This window comes from Saccopteryx leptura, chromosome 1, assembly GCF_036850995.1.
Source record: "Saccopteryx leptura isolate mSacLep1 chromosome 1, mSacLep1_pri_phased_curated, whole genome shotgun sequence".
Lineage (NCBI taxonomy): Eukaryota > Metazoa > Chordata > Mammalia > Chiroptera > Emballonuridae > Saccopteryx > Saccopteryx leptura.
In genome coordinates, this window is record NC_089503.1 from 4648740 (window position 1) to 4669875 (window position 21136).

Below are 21136 nucleotides of genomic sequence, written 5' to 3' on the forward strand. Positions count from 1 at the left end.
CGGTTCGTGTGGGTGGGAAGAAAGGCTGATGCGTGTGAGAGCATGTGCGCGCGCACGTGTTTGTGAGTTCCCGTGACGGCAGGCTTGTGTGTGTATTCGTGTGCACACCTGAGTGTACGTGTAAGCTGTGGGCTCCCGGTTGTGTCTGAATGAGCCATGCACGCGTGTTTAGAGAGAGAGAAGGAGGGGGGCGCACTTTGTTTCAAGTTCCAAGGAAACCCCTGCACGGGGAAGCCAGGCGCTTCTCCAGGGACGATGGTGAGCACCTGCAGGTCGCCAAGGGGGCCCTCCGCGACCCGGTCCTGGCGGCCTACCCGGGCCTGGCGCGGTTCTGCCTTTGCCTAAGGGAGCGAGGTTCCGGTCCTGGCGGCCTACCCGGGCCTGGCGCGGTTCTGCCTTTACCTAAGGGAGCGAGGTTCCGGTCCTGGCGGCCTACCCGGGCCTGGCGCGGTTCTGCCTTTGCCTAAGGGAGCGAGGTTCCCAGAGGTGACATTGGCTGCAGTCCACAGCCAGTAGGTGGCCACGCTCGTTTTGGACCAGGTGGCTTCCCTGCCCCCCCTTCCACCTGCTCCCCTAACAATGATGGTGGGCGGGGTCCCCCGGGGCAGGCCCAGGTGAGGGGTGTGGCCGGGGCTTGTGCGGCTTTGTCCTACTGGGGTCAGCCCAGACTATAGCCAAACACCAAGGAGGCGGGCTCAGCCCGCACACCTGTGCAACAAATGTGGAAAAAAACTGCAGAGATGCTGAGCACAGGAGACAACGCATCTGCACACACGTGCGCACACACATGCGCACACACACACACACACACACGCACACACACACACACACGCACACGCACACACACACACACGCACCTGCCACCTCCGCCCTGGCTGGTGAGGCAGAGGCCCAGAAGCTGACCTCCTGCAGGAAGGAACAGACATGGTGGCACAGGAGCTTGGTTCTGTCCTGTATCTGGAATGAGACGGGCGCTTTGCAGAGGAGCAAGCTGAGGCTCAGGGGGTGGACTTGTCTGGGGGTGTCGTTAGGGGGGCGGCGGCGGCCCGTCTACCCCGGCACTGGATGCTACACAGCCAGTAGCCGTCCCTGCAGGAGGCGGAGGGTGACATGTGTGTCTCTTGGTTGATATTTAAATAAAATGGATTTGACCAGAGGACGTGTGTTTTCTGACCCCCTCGGCAGGCCAAGCGGCGTCATTTCAGGCATGGGCTAGGGGCGGGGGAGTTACAGGTTGAATTGCATTCCCCCCCCATTCATATGTTGGAGCCCTAGCCCCCCCCCCAATCCCTCAGAACGTGGCCTTATTCGGAAAAGGGGGTCGTTGGAGTTGGTGTTTAATGGAGACCGAGTATCCGTCTGGGAGATGAGACAGTCCCGGAGATGCTGGTGTGACCGACGGCCGCACGACGGCGTGAAGGTGTGTGACGCCCCGAAACTGCATGCCGAGAAGGTGGAGGTGCTGAAACGTCACAGAGCCCTGCAACACCTTGCTCGTGGCGGCCTGCGCCCTCCCCAGCAGACAGCAGCGTCAGAGGCACTCCGTCAGCGATGACGAGTAGGTGGAAGAACACGAACAACCTCTCAGGAGGGGCCAGTCACCCCGTCTCTGCAGAGCCGAGGACAGGCAGCCCTGTAACCTCGGAGGCTGCGGGCCACCCCACTCCCCGCCTGTCCCCAGGAAAAGGTGACCCCGCCATAGGGAAATCCACCGACCGGGACCCTCGCCGGCTCCCAGACCCCCTGGCCCTGGGCGGCCCTCTCTGATGGGGAAGGCGGGACCGGCCGGGGTGGCCGAGCCTCAGCTGCTCGATCCCAGCGGGCCTTTGAACGCCTCGGCGGGTTCAGAGGCCTCCCGCCTCCCCGGGGGTTGAAGGACCCGGAAAGATGAACAAGCAGGTCTATAATTAGTGCCCGCCCATCGGAGGGTGACCTCGCCGGGGCTGCATTCCAGGGCTGAACCAGATATAGCCCCCGGGGCTGACCCTGTCCCCTCGCGGGCTGTAACAGCTGGACGGCCGGAGCAGCCCGCACTCGGCCCGAGCGCCCCGCGGGACGGCTGGCCACACCTCGGGACCGGGTCCGGGAGGGGAGGCGGCACAGTTGTGCTGCAGTTGGTCACGAGAGCCCCAGACCAGCCTCTGACTCTGCAGCCTCAGTTTCCCCATCTGTCGGCCAGCTCCCACAGTGGTCAGCAGGACCATCGGAGGAGCCCCGGACAGTGAGCGGTCTATAACACCAGCTTCCCAGCCGCAAGTGGGTGGGGGAGCGGGTGGGCATCGCTCTTTCCAGAAAGACCTGGGAGGTGCACCCGGAACAGCGTGTGCATCCCCCCAGGACCCCGCTCGGCAGGGCTCACACTCGATGAGCTCAGAGGCGGGAAGAATGGGAAGTCGGGGGGGCCCACGGGGAGGACTGAAGGCAAGCTGGAAATTCCTGGGAAATCCGTGCCTTGGGCAGCCTAGTGTCAAGTTAGAAATCTCAAAATTTTATTTATTGTTACCGATAAAATAAATCAGTACATTTATCTGCCTTTTGTACAATTCAGGAGAATGTAATCCTCTATCCACCCATCTGTCCACCCACTCACTCATCACTTCATCCACTCACCCATCCATGCATCCATCCACCCAGCCAGCCAGCCATCTGTCCATCCATCTACCTATCCATCTCCATCCACTCATCTACCAGTCCATCCATCCACCCACCCATCCATCCATCATCTATCCATCCGTCCATCCATTCACCCATCCATCCACCTATCCATTTACTCCTCTACCATCCATCCATTGAGCGTGGACCAGCCAAATGCCAGACCTTGTGCCAGGCAGGCTGCTACACAGATAAAACAGTTTACCCTTGTCCGTGTCCTCATGGAGGCTTACGGCCTCATGGAGGACAGACACACAGCTCTAAGATCACAGGTTGGGAGCAGCGACCTAGAGAAATTCAGGAAAAACTGGGGCAACGCCCTGTTCGTGAGGAGCACAGGGGAAATCAGCCCTCGGAACCCTGCTCTGGATAACCAGCACCTCCTGGCCGGCCAGCCACCAGCCACCATTTAGATGATATTCTGACAACATCTGCCTGCAGAGTCACATGGGGACATGGGAAGGTCCAGGCTGAAGGACTGGGGGTGGGGAGAGACAGGGCAGAGAAAGAGCTGGCGTCGTGGCGAGAAGTGGTGAGGGTCACGGGCCTTGGAGTCAGACTCTCCATCGGGGCCAATGCAGGCTCGGTGGCCCCTCTCCTACCCTGCCCTGCAACCCCAGAAATCAGAGCGCCTTGCCAGGCCAGGCTGCCCTGGCCAAGTGAGGTGGACCTCCTGGGCTCTCCAGGGAGAAGGACAGGGCCATCCCGAAGTCCCCACCTTTGCCCGACCTGAGCCCCTGGGGGATGCGGGCTGTGTGAAGAGGACGGGGCTGTCAGGGCAAACTGCCATGTCTGATTCTTAGGATAGGGTTCCTTTTTCTTTACAGGACATCCTTCTCTGGCCTCCTCCCTCTGTGCACTCTCACCATGCAAGAGCAAGTTCATTCGAAAGTTCAAATTCTTGTCTCGGGAGAGCAGACTGACCCTCCGAGCATTCCGCAAGCCTTTGTGGTATTTTCGGGGGGGGGGGGGGGTGTCTTTTCATCAGGATGCTCTTCCAGACCCTCCCCTTCCTATGTCCCTTACTCATTCCCTCACTGCTCTGCCACAGGACCTTTGCACATGGTGCCTGCTGGACTATCTACCCGTCTACTCTTCACTTGGCTGGCTGCTTGTCCACCTTCACTTTTCAGGTGTTGCCTCTTCACAGAGACCTTCTGTGAGTTACCTGTCCCCAGAATCGGGTCCCCTCTTATTGTTTTTCCTCACAATGCCTTGTTATTTTGTTCACAGGTCCCCCACACCATCTGTAATTATCTAGTTAATTGTACAGTCACTGCTGGTCCCCCCCCCCACCCCCCACCTGAGGGGTAAGGCACCTGGCCTATTTATCCTCCAAACCACATCTGCCTCGGGTTGAGGGCTGCTCACGGAGGCAGTCCTTCCAGAAACTTCTGACTCACTCCCTGCTGTAAGAATCGGGGGGTGGGGGGGTGGGAAGTCCAGGGTCCATGTGCACGGGACACTGAGGTTCCAGGGGAGATGAGCGGGACACCCAATGGCACCTGCTACCTTCTGTCATTACCTTTTGTAGGTGAGAAAGCAGAGGCTCAGAGAGGTTAAGCAGTTTTGTCAAGGTCCCACCGCCGGCCAGGGGCACGTCAGGGTGCGTCCCGAGGCCACTCGGGCTCTGACGCGTGGACTCGGACTCCAGAAGTTCTTCAGAATGCTACACGTAGGGTTCCCCGTGGCCCAGCTGTGCCGTAGCACATCCTAGGCATGGGCCCAGAAGAGCCGTGTCCACAGGAAAACCTGCACACAGATGTGCACGGCAGTGCTGTTCATCGGACCACAGGGTGGAAATGACCCCCCACGTCCATCAGCCGGCGAGCAGATCAGCCGAGAGTGCCCTCTCCCCGCGCAGTGGAACATGACCCCTGGCCACAGTGAGTAAAGACGCACCGACACACTCTGCAACGTGGAAGCGGAGCTTGAGTCTGGCGCCTTAGACCACTCGGCCATCCTGACACCTCAACTCTGCAACGTGGATGAACCCCTCCAGCGTCACGCTCTGTGCAGCCAGCGTGACACCAAAGGGCACATGGTGGAATAGTTCCGTGTTTTTGTTTTGTTTTGTTTTATGAAATGTCCAGAATTGGGAAATCTATGGAGACTGATGGTGGCCAGGGCTGGGGGGAGTTGGGGGCTGTTGGGGGACTGATGATGAGTACGAGGTTCTTTGGGGGGTTGAGAATGTCCCAACGCTCATAGGATGGCCGCTGCTCCGTGTTCTGAGAATAAACCCATTGAATTGTACGCCCTAAACGGACGAATTGTATGGTTGGAGGAGTATATATCTCAATAAACTTTATTGTCACTCTGTGACAGTGGAACTGGTGGGGTCCTCCTCAGGCTTTTGGGGACAAGTTCGGGGTCAGGAAGTTGGGGGCTGGGTTGTCCCAAATGGTCTTGGGGGGGTGGGGGCACCCCTTACCTGCAGTACCGCAGCCTACCAGCAGATGGCAGTGACCTCAGCAACAAGCCCTGGGTGGACCTAGCGGACAGAGGACCCGGTCAGCCCAATCCTAGGGGGCAATGGGAGGTGCCTCTGTTTGTGACAGACTGGCAGCACCTGCTGAGTCACCCTGGGTCAGGCAGTTGGGGAGGAGTTGGTCTTCAGTTCAGGACTGACTACACATGGGGGTGGGGACAGAGCCATCCATAATGACCATCCCAGCATGCCCGCCTAGGGTGGTGCTTGGAGGTCCTCTCTCTCCCCAGGCACAAGGGCCAGAGCCTGGCGAGGAGCAGGCGGTGGGCCTGGGCCTGGGTATGCGGTAGGCGGTAGGCACCCAGGCTGGCTGACTGGCCAGGAAATAGGGAGCCACTCCTCCTGCCGAGAACGTGTTTATCTGAACACAATGGCGACAATAATAATAACCGTGAGGAGGGGAGGAGGAGGAAGAAGAAGAGAAACACGTGTCTGGCCCTTGCCCAGCTCAGCACCACATCCCTCTGACTGCTCTGCCCCCAAGCGATCCCTGCTGGGTTCACATTCTCCCCATGCAACAGGTGAGGAGCCAGGGCTCAGAGAAGGGAGGCTGCTTGGCCAAGGTCACACAGCATCCAAGAGGGTTCAGCCCCCATTCAGACCTAGCCCCCTGAGCCCCGCTGGCCGTGGGCTTAGGTTGTCTTCAAACACATAGGGCCCTTGATTTCAACCAGCGGCTCTCCAAATCTGTGGTGACCCAACGACCTGGGGTTGGACGGGAAGTGTGTTCTGAGGCCTCACGCCAGGCCCGCTGGATCGGAACCCCGGGGGAAGGAGGGCCGGCCGCCTGGGTGTCCACAGCCCTCCAGGTGAGTCCGGGGGCTAGCCGTCAGGAGCTCTGACGGAAAGGGACAGCCTCGTGAGTTGCTCACACTAAGTTAGTACATAAAGCGCGTGGCTGTGGGCCGGGTGCTTCTCACTCACCATCTCTCTGAATTCTCCTGGTCGCTCTGCAAGGCTGGCCATTATGACCCCCATCTTACAGATGGGGAGACTGAGGCTCAAGTCCCTAGTGGTAAGGCATGAGCTTAGATGAGAAGCCGGGTCTGAAAGGTCGCTGGGCCTGCTGCCCTGTGGACAGACAATGGTCCTGGGGGACATGGTTGTACCCGCAACATGCAACGCCTCTCTCTCTATGGGCTATAGGGCAGGTGAAGAGCAGGCAAGGACGGTGCCACCTCCAGCCGGGTCTGTGGGACTCGGGGAAGGCTTTGCCACTGCAATATGGGCATTACTGTCCGGGGCCACCTCAGACCTTCTGCTGAAAGGAGACAGGCCAGAGGCGGTGGGGGTCATAGTTCTTTTGAAGCTCACCAACACCTAGTCTGGGGCATCCCTGGACCCATCAGCAGGAAGGAGGTTGTGTCCTTCCAATCCTCAACCCCATCTGCACCCCCACATTGAGGTTGCTTTTGGAACCAATTCTGGCCCCAGTTGAACTTCCCAGAGAATCTGTTTTGCCTCTATGAATTAGTATTCAACTCAGCTACAAAGGTCAGAGCACTAAAGATAAATGTACATTAAACAAGAATAAAGTGTGTGTATTTCTCACATAGGGAGGTGGCTACTCCACGTGTTTTAAGGGACCCAGTTTCTTTTTCTCCCCCCTTCCTTTTGGAGTGACAGAGACAGAAAGAGAGGGACAGATAGGGACAGACAGACAGGAAGGGAGAGAGATGAGAAGTATCAATTCTTCATTACAGCACCTTAGTTGTTCATTGATAGCTTTCTCATATGTGCCTTGACTGGGGGGGCTACAGCAGACCGAGTGACCCCTTGCTCAAGCCAGCGACCTTAGGCTCAAGCTGGTGAGCCTTGCTCAAATCAGATGAGCCTGCGCTCAAGCCGGCGACCTCGGGGTTTTTAACTTGGGTCCTCCGCATTCCAGTCCGACACTCTATCCACTGCACCAGGTCAAGTTCCTCCTATATTTTACTCTATATTCATCCTATGGTTTTGCCCCCATGGTACAAAATGGCTGCTTAGGCTCCAGCCATCCTATCTACATTCCACCCAATAGCAGCAAAGAAAACAAGCATGTTCCCACCCTCACAGGACATCTCCCAGATGCCAAAGTCACAAATGTTGCTTACCTCCCATTGGCCGGAGCTCAGTCACATGGCTGCTCCACGCTGCAAGGGAGGCTGGGAAATGAAGTCTTTACTCCCCGCAGTGATACACCAGGCAAAACTCAAGGGTTTCTATTACCAAGGACAAAAGAGAGCGAGGACATCAGCAGTCTCTGTCTCCACAGAGTGAGCACCGTGATGCCTCCTCCGCCTGTCACCTGTGTGCCACTCTCAGGGCTGCCAACTTCTTCCTTCCCTGGTGACTTCTTCAAATGTCAGGAACACAGTGGGGAGCGCTCGGCTGGTTGGATGTCCTCCCCGCTACAAGAGCGGCATGAAGATTTATTGCCAGCCCAGCCTGAGGCCACCTGCCGGAGGTCAGAGCCCCTGCCGGTCGCATCCAAGCCTGGCCATGGCCAAGGGTGCACAGAGAATATTCCAGCAGGACTCTAAGCGGCTGGGCTGTCGTCAGAGCCCTTCCCTGGGCAGGGGCAGGAGCTGGTACCCTCACCTGTCATTCCCACTCTCCCCTGGGGTGAGGCCATTTGGAGCTGCCAGCCAGACCAGCACCTTGTGCAGAATCACAATCTCAAGGGGGTAGGGAGGTCGGAAGAGAAGGTGCTTCCAGGCTCTGAGGGGGGCCATGTGCCAGGCACTGACTCTGGCTGCACATTTTGCCAAGCTGACCCAGCTGTGAGCGCTGGAAGTTCTGGTCACCAGCCCCCTTCCACGGGGACAGGTCGGTCCCAGCCCCGGGGCCTGGCTCCTCCCAGGCCTGGGGTTCTCAGCACCTCCCAAAGCGATGCCAACATGGCAGGCATGGGACCACAGCAGTGCCTGGTCTGCGGACAGCCCTTTCTCTGCAGGGGCAGTTGTCATGGGGGCTCAGCCAGGGGCAGCACTGGGCACACGGCTGGGCTTATATTGGAGCCAGGCCCGGTGTGGACTTGGTTATAGCCTAGCAGCTTCTCCCTGGCAGAGGGAAGCCCCAGTGCCCAGCTACTGAACAGCACACCAGCAAGCACCAGGAAGCGATCCCTAAGTGAGAAGGCCAGCTGTGAATGAAGTGAGTTCATGCTGACCATCATCAGGGTCACTTGGACTTCTAGCAAAGCCATCGAGACTCCATAAGAGCCTGACCAGGCGGTGGCGCATGGCTAGAGCGTAGGACTGGGACACAGAGGACCCAGGTTCGAGACCCCGAGGTTGCCAGCTCGAGTATGGGTTCATCTGGTTTGAGCAAAGCTCACCAGCTTGTACCCAAGGTCGCTGGCTCGAGCAAGGGGTTACTTGGTCTGCTGAAGGCCCGCGGTCAAGGCACATATGAGAAAGCAATCAATGAACAACTAAGGAGCTGCAATGAAAAACTGATGACTGATGCTTCTCATCTCTCTGTTCCTGTCTGTCTGCCCCTATCTATCCCTCTCTCTGACTCTCTCTGTCTCTGTAAAAAAAAAAAAAAAAAAAAAAAAAAAAAGACTCAAGAGATAGAAGGGCCCCCGAGGAGAAGACAGTCACCGCAACTCATGGAGACTCATGGTTGGTCCCCGGAGGTCACCAGGGGCACAGTAATAGAAACCCGGAATCAGAACTGCCAAGGTCATCCGAATGAGGCCAGGCTGAGAAAAAACTGTCACAGAGAGAGGAGCCTCAGGAGAGGTGACAGCAAAGTGTGGTGTGCCGGACGGGACCCTGGAACAGAACAAGCGGACATTCAGTATAAATGAAGGAAATCTGCTTATCGCTCAGTCGTTAGTGAATAGTAACGTGTTAGTACTGGTTCATTAGTTGTAACAAATGTCCCACGATAATGCCGGCTGTCAATAGGAGAGACCGAGTGTGGGAGACACAGGAGCTCTCTGTGCTGTTCCATCACTTTTCTCTAAACCTGAAACGATTATAACAGGGAAAGTTTCTTAACAAGTGAAAAAGAAGTCTGGTATCATCGCTTGCCTCTCAGGTTAGTATAGCGGGAATGAAACAAAACAAAACCAAACCCCCCTAAACCCGGCGTTCCCAGTGCCGGCGAGAATGCGGTGAAACGGACAGCCTCTGACATAGTGCCGTTAGCACAAACTGGTCAATTGACAGCCCCAAGTTCTGGGCCAGGATCCAGACATTCTGCTTGTGAAGGTCACATCTCAAATACAGAAGAAAAAAAACCCTAAATGTTTATGCACAAAGATGTTCATCACAGCATTGTTTATAATAGGAAAGAAAAGAAAAAAAAAACCTCAGAAATGATCTCATATTAGAAACGAGTGAACAGGAGTCACGACATCTCCAAAGACCACATAATGGTGTGGGAGAATGGCAGGGTCTATTTATTAAAGTGAAAACAAAAACTGCATTTGCAGATGATTCATTCATTCAGCAAATAAATATTTACTCAGGTCTTGGCTGTGCCAGGTAACCCTCTACCCTTAGGAGCTTGAGTGTCATGGGAGAAGTGGAGCCAGCTGCTGTCACCCCCAGGGAAAGGATGACCACACTGGACCCTGAGGCCCTGGAAGGGGTTCTAATGCAACCAGGCTGGACAGCTAGCTAGTTGCCTTGAAGCCGGCCTCAGCCCCCCCCAGAGAGGGTGGGGTGGGCTCTGCAGGGGAGCACAGAGGAGATGAAGTCCCACACACCTGGCCTGGCTGTCCCCTCGGGTGGGGACTGTGTAGGGAAACCAGGTCTGGAGGTGCAGCCAACGCCATCAGATCTTTTCTGTCAGGCGTGGGGAGCCATGGAGGGTTAAAGAGGCGATGGCCAGATCAGGTTGCCTCCCCGCGTCTCCCAGGAGCCAGCACGGGGGCTCGGGCCCACCCTCCCGCATTGTGGCGGACCCACTCACCGTGACCGAGCCCTCGGGCCGGAGGAAGCGGCCCCTCCCCTCAGGACCTATCGGAACTTCCATCTCCAGGGGCCTTTCTGCTGCCGGATTCCTGGCCTGGGTGATCAAGATGGACAGAGGCCAGGCCCCTCTGGAGTGCCACGGTCACTGCTTCTGGCGTGTCCACATCCCCTGCCCCTGGGGACCTCAATGGCTCGTGAGAAACCAAACATCCCGGGGCTGACTGGACAGCCATCCTCAGCCCGGCCCTGGGTCCTGGGAAGCAGTCACACAGTCAAGGGGCCTGGGGCATGACCGAGGACAGCAAGAAGCCTGCTCCCCATTTGCCACAGGGCATCCGTGCCCACGAGGAACCCGGACCCCTACGCTATGTTCAAACGCAGGACCCTGCTGCCAGCAAACACACGCTGCTCCCAAAAGTACCTGGTGAGGAAGTCAGACCACCCACCAGCCTTCCACAGGGGTCTCACCTTCCTCGCTCAGGTTCTTGTGGGATCCCCCCCCCAAGAGGGGAGGAGGGGCCTGAGGTTCAAAGAGGGTGTGTGACCTGCCCACGGCCCACAGCAAGGGCTTGGCAGCACGGCGCTCCCCAGGGGTCCCCCGTCCCCTCGCTGGCAGCCACATCCGCTGGGTTTATTCCCCAGCCAGCCTGGGACCATGGTTCTTGTAAGGGCAACGAGGAAATTAAACAAGCTGTAAAACACACGGACAAGATGCAAATGCAAACATGAAGCTTCTGCGTCCGTGAAAACGTCCCCCGGGAACCCACGAGGGAACATCCACAAGCATCTAGGATTCTCAGTGCTGGTTTCTCTGTGACATCTTAAAATGGTTTGTCCTCAATTACTCCTGTGGTGTTTGATTACTTACACAGGTAGAGGACGATTTCTGTCCTCTTTGGCACCTAGTTTCAAGGAGTCTTTGCAAGGTCGCGTGAGCTCCTCGAATGCCATTTAATCATCCCAGCTGGCATAGGACTGACCGCACCGCCTCAGTTTCCTCCTCTGCTCCCAGGAGCTGTGAGGTCCACACAAGCCAGGCAAAACCCCGTGGAACACACCCAGAGGTCGCTACCATCGTGATGTGCTCCTGTCACGTTGCTGCTGGGTTCTGCGCCTCTCTGGAGGGCCAAGATGTTTCTCATGTAGGGGTTACAGAGGCGGACTGGCCACTCACGGAGATTCAGAGGCTGGAGTGGGTAGGCAGGGCCATGAGGCCACCAGCCGGCTCTGTCCACCAGGGCTCTGCGAACCCGCCGCCCCCCGCCTGCTCCTGCAAATGGAGTCTTGCAGAAGCACAACCACATCCCTCCCTGTGTGTGGTCTGTGGCAGAGACGAGTGGAGGGGACAGACATTGTGTGGCTCCCAAAAGCTACAAATATGTCTAATCTGGCTCCTTCCAGAACAGGGTGGGGCCTGCCCTGCTCCATGGCAGTGCGCACTTAGACAGGTGGGTGGAGCCATCTTCAACGCCTCAGCGCCCTCTGCCCAGGTCACCCTCCCCGTCCCACTCCACCCATAGCTTCAGGTTGACCAGATGCCTCACTCGCCGCGCCCTGCACCCATAGGACCTCTGATTCCTGTTTCTGAATCCTCACGCTGTGGGTAATCCCTTGCTTGGTGGCTGCTTCTCCCTTTGGAAAGGCAGCATCCTTGCCGTGTCTCCATGCCTGGAACAGAGCCTGCGCGAGGAGAAGCACAGCCAATGTTTGTTGAATGACTCACTGGCCTTCCAAGTGGAGAAAACGCTCCCTGCACTCGGGACTGACTCCATCACAAAGGCCACCGTGATGACCAAAGTCAGAATATGAGGAGAGAGCGGCCGAGAGGAGTAAAATATTTAGCGAAAAGGCACTCGAGCTGCAGAAGTCACGCGGAGGTGAGGGGTTTCCACGGAGTTTAGCGGAGAGCCAGCATTTCAGGTCCCCAGGAGGCAGGTTACGCACCTGAGCCGTTTTGCAGTTTGATCTCTTTGAAAGTCTGCTTGGACATCTGTAGTAAGATGCGAAGCAGCGTAGCGTTACTGTTGGGATTCCTAATGTCTGCGATATTAAAGGGCCAAAGCAGTTCAGGGGAGCGAGGCCTCGCCCCTCTGGAGGTGGGGAGCCTGGTGGCCTGGGCGCACTGATCCGAGCTGGTTTCCGGGAACTAGCGCGGCTGCGGGGCGGGTGCCAGGACTCGGGGTGGTTCTCCCACACTGAGCAGGAGGCTCCCCACCCCACCCCCACCCCCCGCCATGCACCGCCATGGAGTGGGGCGTGGCCGGGCCCTCGCTGCTCTTCTCTCCACTCCAGCGTCCTGACCGCCTCCTGCAGCTGGCCCCCGGGACTACACAGCGGGTTCAGCAGAACCGATGCCTAACTTTCTGTTGAGTTCGGCGAACCGGCTGTTAAAATGGCTCTTGTCATCAAGGTTCTCTCTAAGGTGGGCGCCTGGGCAGCCGACCAGTGTGGAAATCAAAAATTTACATTCCTTACTCTTTTTTTTTTAACATTCACTTGTGCAACAAACAGTGTATGCTAAGCGCCTGTAGTCACGTTCGTTTTGTCCATAGGTGAAAAAAATTGCAAGGACGCCAATCCAGAAGGAATATGGAAATGTCTTGAATAACAGTTTTATTGGGGTTTTTTTTTTGGGGGGGGGTCAGGTATCTTTTAATATTTTTTATTAATATTTTAAACTCATAACATAATCTAGTTTTGCGGACCTCTTTTATTGTTCTTATTTAGGTATTAAATACCTGAAATAATAAACTATCTTTTAGTATATCTTTTTTTATACTTTAAATGGTCATTAGGGCAGAGAACCGGTTGCTACATGATTTGAATGTCACCACTGGCCAGATTGTATTTTGGTTTCGGCCCCCCGTTTGCTGTTGGTGTTCCGGGGGGCCCTCCCTGGCACAGCTACAATGGGCCAGGGTCTGGGTTTGCCCTGACTGAGCTGCTGGGGAGAAGCCTGGCCGATCTGACCTGGCTCTCGGGGAATGACCTCGCGGCCGGGACAGTCTAAAGGACCCTGCCGTTTGGTCTTTGCAAAATAGTTGAAAGAAGACCCCAGAATAATAGATGCAGGCTTCGAAGCCGCATCTCAGGCTTAGCGGCAGGCGTGCGGGGCGTCCACGAGCAGGCAGCAGAGGCAGAGGCCCAGGAGCGGCCTTTGGGCCCCCTCGGAGGCCAGTGGCCCCGGCCTCGAAGCAGTAGGAGGCTCCCATGGGGTGATGTCAGAGGCGGGTGGTGGTGGGTGGAGTGCCTGCTCCTTTAGGCATTAACCCCTGTCATTCTCTCAATGTTACCCATTTTAGAGATGGGAAGACTGAGGGTAGGAATCTTCCCAAAGCCCCAGAGCCAGAGAAAGGGGTAGAGCCAGATGGTCCTCACAGCACCATCAACGAGAGCAACGACAGTGCTGGTGAGCGAGAAAAACAGTGACCGACCAACTAAGGGGGGAGGGGTACCGCCCGCTGTTCCCTGAGCCCTGGGGGTCCCATGCTCCTTAGCCAGGAGCTTGCACCCCTACCTGAGTAAGGGGCTAGTGTTCAGCAGTGGGTCCTTTTCGTCGAGCGTGGGACCTAAAAGCAATTGTATGGCACGGCCAATGAGACGGACACCGGAGGACAAACGGCCACCTGGGGCCTGACAGGTGCTGGGTCCCAGAAGGATTTTTCCAGGATGTATTTGACGCAGGGCAGGTTTGCTGACACTGACGCTGATGGTAGACCCCCACGGAAGACACGGCCCAGCGGACCGAGAGACCTCGTGAGGGCACCGCCCTCTGGGCCCCGGGTCCCTCGCCGGCAGGTGGTGGGTTGGTGACACCCGCTCGCCTCTGGGCTTGCTCAGGGCTGAGAGGGGAACAGGCCCCTTCTACGGGTGCCCCAGGCCACCTGAAGCTCTGCTGACGCCCCCAGTCAACCTCGGCTCCTGTCCAGTTGCTGCTTCCTGCCAGTGTCACCCTGGTCTCCTGAGTCCCTCTCACGATGAGTCCAATGTTGCCATTCAAACTGCCAGCCTCGTGGCCAGCACCCCAGCCGGCCCAGGCAGAGCTGGTCATCAGGAGCACAGGGCCCCCCATCCCGGGGGAGCTAGGGGGGCAGCAGGACTGCAAGCCAACCGACTGGGCTGCTCTCACAGTACGTGGCAGGTGACAACGGAACAGGGCAGGTGACGTGCATCCCTGCATGCCCAGAGCGGCCCTGGTGTGCACGGAGGTCCCAGTGCCATCATCGAGAGCGTCTCCTTTCACAGGATCGAAAGGCCTGCACTGGACTGTCCTGTGGTCCTCCTGTGACGCCGGCTGGCCTGGAGAGGTCAGGTGAGCCTTTCTGAAAGGTCAAGGTTGAGCTGAGGTCTGAAAGGTGACTGCTAACTAGGCGAGAAGGAAGAGGGCTGCCCCCTCAGCACCCCTGCAAGTCTCCCCTGGCCTGCGTCCCCTCAGCACCCCTGCAAGTCTCCCCTGGCCTGCGTCCCCTCAGCACCCCCGCAAGTCTCCCCTGGCCTGCGTCCCCTCAGCACCCCCGCAAGTCTCCCCTGGCCTGCGTCCCCTCAGCACCCCTGCAAGTCTCCCCTGGCCTGCGTCCCCGTCCCCTCAGCACCCCTGCAAGTCTCCCCTGGCCTGCGTCCCCGTCCCCTCAGCACCCCTGCAAGTCTCCCCTGGCCTGCGTCCCCATCCCCTCAGCACCCCTGCAAGTCTCCCCTGGCCTGCGTCCCCGTCCCCTCAGCACCCCTGCAAGTCTCCCCTGGCCTGCGTCCCCGTCCCCTCATCACCCCTGCAAGTCTGCCCTGGCCTGCGTCCCCGTCCCCTCATCACCCCTGCAAGTCTCCCCTGGCCTGCGTCCCCGTCCCCTCAGCACCCCCGCAAGTCTCCCCCGGCCTGCGTCCCCTCAGCACCCCTGCAAGTCTCCCCCGGCCTGCGTCCCCTCAGCACCCCTGCAAGTCTGCCCTGGCCTGCGTCCCCGTCCCCTCAGCACCCCTGCAAGTCTCCCCTGGCCTGCGTCCCCGTCCCCTCAGCACCCCTGCAAGTCTCCCCTGGCCTGCGTCCCCTCAGCACCCCTGCAAGTCTCCCCTGGCCTGCGTCCCCTCAGCACCCCTGCAAGTCTCCCCTGGCCTGCGTCCCTCAGCACCCCTGCAAGTCTGCCCTGGCCTGCGTCCCCTCAGCACCCCCGCAAGTCTCCCCTGGCCTGCGTCCCCGTCCCCTCAGCACCCCTGCAAGTCTCCCCTGGCCTGCGTCCCCTCAGCACCCCTGCAAGTCTCCCCTGGCCTGCGTCCCCGTCCCCTCAGCACCCCCGCAAGTCTCCCCTGGCCTGCGTCCCCGTCCCCTCAGCACCCCTGCAAGTCTCCCCTGGCCTGCTGAACAGAAGGAACAGAGCACCCGGTGCCAAACGCCTGCTGTCCCAGGACAGACCCCTCCCTGCTGGGCCTTAGGCCCCGGGAGCTCCCCTAGTCCGCTCCCTTCACAGGGACCTTTCTCAGAAGGGCCCCGCTCTGCACCCTGCCCAGACCTCCCCGGGGACGCTCCTTGTTGCACAAGCCTCCAGGCAGCAAAGAAAGGGACAAGGACACCCAGCAGGTGACCCTCCTTTCAGACCAGGAAGCCGCAGGAGGGGCAGCTGCAGAAAGGGGCCGTTGTCCCAGGCCGTGAACGCGGCCCTCTTAGGGCATGGAGGGCGGGAGGCGTGACGATGTCATTCAGTGACCTTGTCTCCCGAATCCCACACGGTTGACATTTCTCCCGGGAGAGACCAGGAAAGCAAGCAGAGATGGGGGCGGCCCTGAGGCCAGCGGGCACCCAGCTCAAGGCAGAGCTCCGGCCCCTTCCCTGGGTCCAGCTGCCACCCCTGCCAGAGTTGGAGGTCAGGTGCCGGGCGTTTGCGCTGGAGACTCGTGTTAACTTGCTAGTCAAACTGAAAGACACGGTCGGACGTCTGCTGGCTGTAAGCTGACCCGACGTCTCCTCCTGGGGACTGGCTCCATGGACTGACCATGTTGTCACTCGGTGGGGTTTTCTATATGTTGGATGAATGAAGTCCGGGGCTCCCAGGCTTGGGAAGAAATCTATGTAAACCACAGGATGCATGAAAGTTCTTGATCGCCGTGGCATTGGCTGAGCCATATTCAGATGAGCATTACTTCCATTTCTGCTCCACTTTTCAGGTCCAATAACTGGCACAACACTTGTTCTGCTACAGGTCTTGGGAAAATGCTTCCGGACTGACTTTCCAAAACTGCAGCTCCAGGGACCGATGACCAGTCCTTGGCTGACGTGGGTGGCTTCTGGGTCTTTGCTGTCAACAAATTTGAGTCAGTGACAGAGCAGGAAAACCCATTTTTAAGGATAAATTGAATGTGGGTTTTTTTTTGTTTTTTTTTTTATTAAGTGAGAAGTGATGAGACAGAGACAGACTCCCGCATGTGCCCAACCGGGATCCATCTGGCAAGCCCTCTACCAGGCGATGCTCTGCCCGTCTGGGGCTGCTGCTCCATTTCTCGACAACCGAGCTATTTTAGCCCCTGAGGCGAGGCCATGGAGCCATTCTCAGCACCCAGGGCCAACTTGCTCCAACCAATGGAGCCATGGCTGGGGGAGGGAAAGAGAGAAGGGGAGGGCGGAGAAGCAGTCGGTTGCTTCTCTTGTGTGCCCTGACTGGGAATCGAACCCCAGACTTCTACATGCTAGGCTGATGCTCTATTGCTGAGCCAACTGGCCAGGGCCTATGTGCTTTACAAAATCTACCTTGATAGGCATTCCTGTCTTGGTCTGACATCACCGTAATGACATTTCCATTCCTGTCTCCTTACTTCTGCAAGGAAGGCTTCCAGGATTTTTCATCCACAGAAATGGAAAATGAGAATGAAACAGAGGCCAACCCCACATTATTCTAGCAATTAGTAAGATAATGATCATATGAAACAATTGGGTAAAAGAACCCCAAGCCCTTCCTCCATTAAATCGAAAGATCCATTTCCAACAGAACTTTGTGCTTTTTACTTGTTCATTATTTGATATTACAGTCATGATATTTTGATTGACTATGTGTGATAATTATACAGGAAACAGAATCCAGAAAAAAAATATGTTTGTTTCTAATTTTTTAAGATATTTTCAATTTATAGAAATGTTTTGGTTCCAGAGAATTATAATAGGATGATCAAAAAAGATTTTTGATGCTAAAATTACCTTAAATTTTGGTAAAACTGATGAAGAAAAAAGAGTAGAAATATAAATGTTAACAAAAAATAAGTGATGATTTAAAGATTTTTGGTGGTTGGAATAAAGCTCGTTCATGATAGTTTTTAAAAATAAAAGATGGTGGCGGCCCTGGCTGGGTGGCTCGGTTGGGGGGTTGTCCTGATACCAAGGTCGTGGGTTTGATCCCTGATCAAGGCTCATCCAAGAATCAACCAGTGAATGCATAAACAAATGGAACAACAAATTGATGTTTCTCTCTCTTTCTCTCTTCTCTATCTAAAATCAATAAATAGATCTTTAAAAATAAAAAAATTGGCAGATATCAAATTGTTATGGTTGTAGATTTCATTGTATACATTTAAAAGAGTAACAAAAATTTTATTTTAAAATGTTGACATTTAGAATACACTAGAGATTACGTTCTTTGCAACTATTTAAGACAGATTTTGGATTTCAACTTGCAAAAGGTCAAGAGAGCCCAGCTCATTTACGCACAGGAGGATAAAGCTGACCCCGAGGATGATGGGCCAGATCAGAAAGGGAGCTGGGGTCCCTGGTGGATCCCTGCCGCCTGTGAAGGAAGAGGCCGGAGCTGGGTGAGGTCACTGAAGGCAGACTGCCCGGCCTGGGTGAGTGAGGCCTGAGCCATCCCAGCCCCTCCCCACCGAAGTCCTCTCACCTGATTTCCTGTCCCCCAGGACAGAGAAACCTGTACAGTTCGGTTCAGTGTGGCAGACAGGTCAGGGCCACAAGCTCCATTTTTCAGAATAGGAAACTGAGGCAGGGAGTAGAGCGACCAGGAGCCCGGGCACGGCGTCCGGAGGCGGGCTGGGTTTGAGGCCTGGCTCTGCTCTTTGCTGGCTCCGTGACCTTGAGTGAGCTGCTCAAGGCTGAGCTTTGGTTAATTCTTCCTTAAAATGGTGACAGTAAGCTGGGCCCCACCTTCCAGACATCAGGCGTGCAAAGCCCATCCCCGCATAACGCCTGGCTCCCCACAGCGCTGGGTAATTGTCCTGTGTCCTGGCCTCGGCTTTTCCCCGGGGAGCTGCTGCAGTCCCCGTGGTTCACAGTCCTGGGCCGCACACCCGCACTTACACGTCCAATTCTTCCAACTCTCTGCACAGCCGCGTGAAGGTAGACACCGGGCCCTGCGGGGCTGAGCCGACTCCCCAGCCCCTGGGTCAGAGCGGCAGGGCTCAGGAAGGGCAGCACCGCCTCTGATGGAACAATGGTGGTGTCCTAGCTAAGTCTGGCCAGGTGCTAAACACGGATCATCTCCCATAACCCTCCCAAATGCCCTCCGAGGTAAGAGCTGAGTCCTCAGTTTGTAGATAAGGAAACCGAGGCACGGCATCCCACCAATTCTCCCAGGCTTGCGTATCTAATAGGTGCAAAGATCCGCAGACCTGTGTTGCTGCACAGGGAACTACTGTATTGACCTGCAGTAAAAATGTCCCTGCACCTGTCACTCAAATCTGGCTGGGTCAGCTTCTGGGTGAAAGAGAAACCAGAAGACTTACAAGAGAGAGGACAATCCAGTGGGCACACAGCCACCTCTGGGCAGGCTTCTGTCTACCCAGGTATACCTGTGAGCCAAGAAGGACCGCTGTCCCATCTCGGTCAAGGTGACTTAAAAAAAAATCTGTGAGGCCCTGGCTGGTTGGCTCAGTGGTAGAGCATCAGGCCAGTGTGTAGATGTCCTGGGTTCCATTTCTGGTCAGGGCACACCAGAGAAGCAACCATCTGCTTCTCCACCCCTCCCCCTCTCCCTTCTCTCTCTCTGTCTCTCTCTTATCTCCTCCCACAACCTTGGCTCGGTTGGAACAAGTTGGCCCTTGGCGCTGAGGATCACTCCATGGTCTTGTCTCAGGCACTAAAATAGCTTGGTTGCTGAACAATGGAACAATGACTCCAGATGGTCAGAGCATCACCCCCTAGTGGGTCTGCAGAGTAGATCCTGGCCCTGGTGCATACAGGAGTCTGTCTCTCTGCTTCCCCGCTTCTCACTTAAGAAAAAAAAAAAATCTGTGAAAAGCAGTTTGGCAGTTCCTCAAAGAATTAAACATAGAATTACCATATGACCCAGCAATCCCACTTCTGGGTGTAGATCCACCAGAATTGAAAGCAGGGACTTAAAGTGACATGCATACCCAGGTCCATGCGGTGTTACTCACGGTAGCCAAGAGGTGCCAGCAACCCGAAGGCCCTTTGGTGGACGGATACACAAAAATGTGTGATATACAGGGTGGGGCGAAAGTCCGTTCACAGTTGTTCCTATGGAAAATAGTACGATCATCAATAAATAATCATACAGGAACAAACTCTGTGCTTTATTTCACAACTGGAAACACCCTTGTACCCCGCCGTGGACGTCCTGTGGCATATGGCTCCGCCTTGAAACAAAGAAGGAAATGCTGACACCCGCTACAAGGGGGACGGGACCTTGAGGACATGATGCGGAGTGAACTGAGCCGGACACAGAAGGACACCTACTGTGTGGTCTTCCTGATACAAGGTCCCTATAGGAGTCAAATCCAGAGACACAGAACATAGGACAGTGGGGGCCGGGCCTGGGGATTTAGTGTTGCATGGGGACAGAGTCAGTTTGAGAAGACGGAAAGTTCTGGAGATGATGGTCGCGATGGTTGTACAACAATATGAATGTGCTTAAACCGCTTACAAATAAATGGTTAACTGATAAAATTACAGTATGTTATGTGTATCTTATCACAATAAGAAAAAAAAAAAGCTACAAAAATTGTGGCTGAATCTTCCCTTTCTTTGGACATTCCAGAGGAAGAAAAAAAAAAAAAAAACGTATGAAGAAACACCAATTTCTTAGGGTGCTCTGGCCTGGTGTAGAACGTCTATCCCTATGGCCTGCTCTTCTTGACTTTGCAGGAAGACGCTGCCGTGAGGGTCTCCTGGCCGCGGCCCAGGAGAGGAAGTTAAGCAGAGATGACAGTTCCAAGTCCCCGCATAGAAACCCTGCCCCAGGCTTGGCTTGTCCTTCCGCCCTGTAGGGTGACAATGGAATTTCTATGCAGCGTTTTTTAAATTATTATCATTACTATTGAGCTAAGTAAGATTGTAACAGCCGGGCTGGTGGTTCTGAGAGGGCCCATCACACCTTCACGGGACAAGAAACCATTGCTGTGAAGACAGAACATTCCAAGTGTCTTTGTAGGTTAAAAAGGTCACCATGAGGAGGGTGTCCCAGCCTGGACTGGCCAGCTTCTGTCTGGGCCGTTGTCCCATCCCAGAAGCCTCCCCGATAAAAAAAAAACCACAACAAAACCTGGGTTTGTTCATTTTACAAGTGACCAGTATCCACTGTTAGCGAGGTCTGGTCTACAAACCCCCGTCCTCCAAAGGGACTTGCTGTCTAAAGGGTTGACCTTGGTCTCAGCCTTGCCTATGGCCAGCACCCTGTGCTCTGGGACTTAACATAGAGATCTCAAACCTCCCTGGTCCGCTCCAGGGGTCAGTGGCAGGGTCCAAGGGCTCCTCGGGCAAGAATTGGGTAGGACACGGGGGGGGGGAGGTTGAAATGGCCTGGGGGGTGTCTCTAGTCACAGGTGTTGGTGGCAGCAGGGGGTAGGGTGGGCTCCGAGCCTCCTGCAGCCCTGGCTGGGCGGGGACCTGCTGGGAGGGGCTGCAAACCTCCTCAGGGGCCACAGGGAACAGGGATTTTCACACCTAGGTGAGCCAGCACCTAGCTGCTGGGCCTCTGGCCAGTCCTACCGCCATCAGGCCATAATGGACACAGTAGGGGTGGGGACAGGAGGTCAGGGAGGGAAGCCTGCCAGGGCCTTGGCCTGGGACCCTGCTAGGTTTGGGGCTCTGAGTAAGGCACTTGGCAGACTCATCCTGCTGTGGAAGGGATGGAGAGGGGGC

At 56.1% G+C, this 21136-nt stretch overlaps 1 protein-coding gene across 1 annotated transcript; it reads left to right on the forward strand.

Annotated features, from left to right (window-relative positions):
- Window positions 1-1366: 1366 nt before the first annotated feature.
- On the forward strand, window positions 1367-15474 carry LOC136387883 (arginine-glutamic acid dipeptide repeats protein-like). Its single transcript, XM_066359998.1, has 13 exons — window positions 1367-1459; window positions 2011-2080; window positions 2180-2256; window positions 5374-5429; window positions 5799-5952; window positions 7448-7713; window positions 9998-10247; window positions 10384-10477; window positions 13095-13230; window positions 13356-13462; window positions 14062-14183; window positions 14299-14365; window positions 14489-15474. Exons 1-13 carry the CDS (start codon window positions 1367-1369, stop codon window positions 15472-15474), a joined length of 2478 nt encoding a protein of 825 aa, XP_066216095.1.
- Window positions 15475-21136: the final 5662 nt, after the last annotated feature.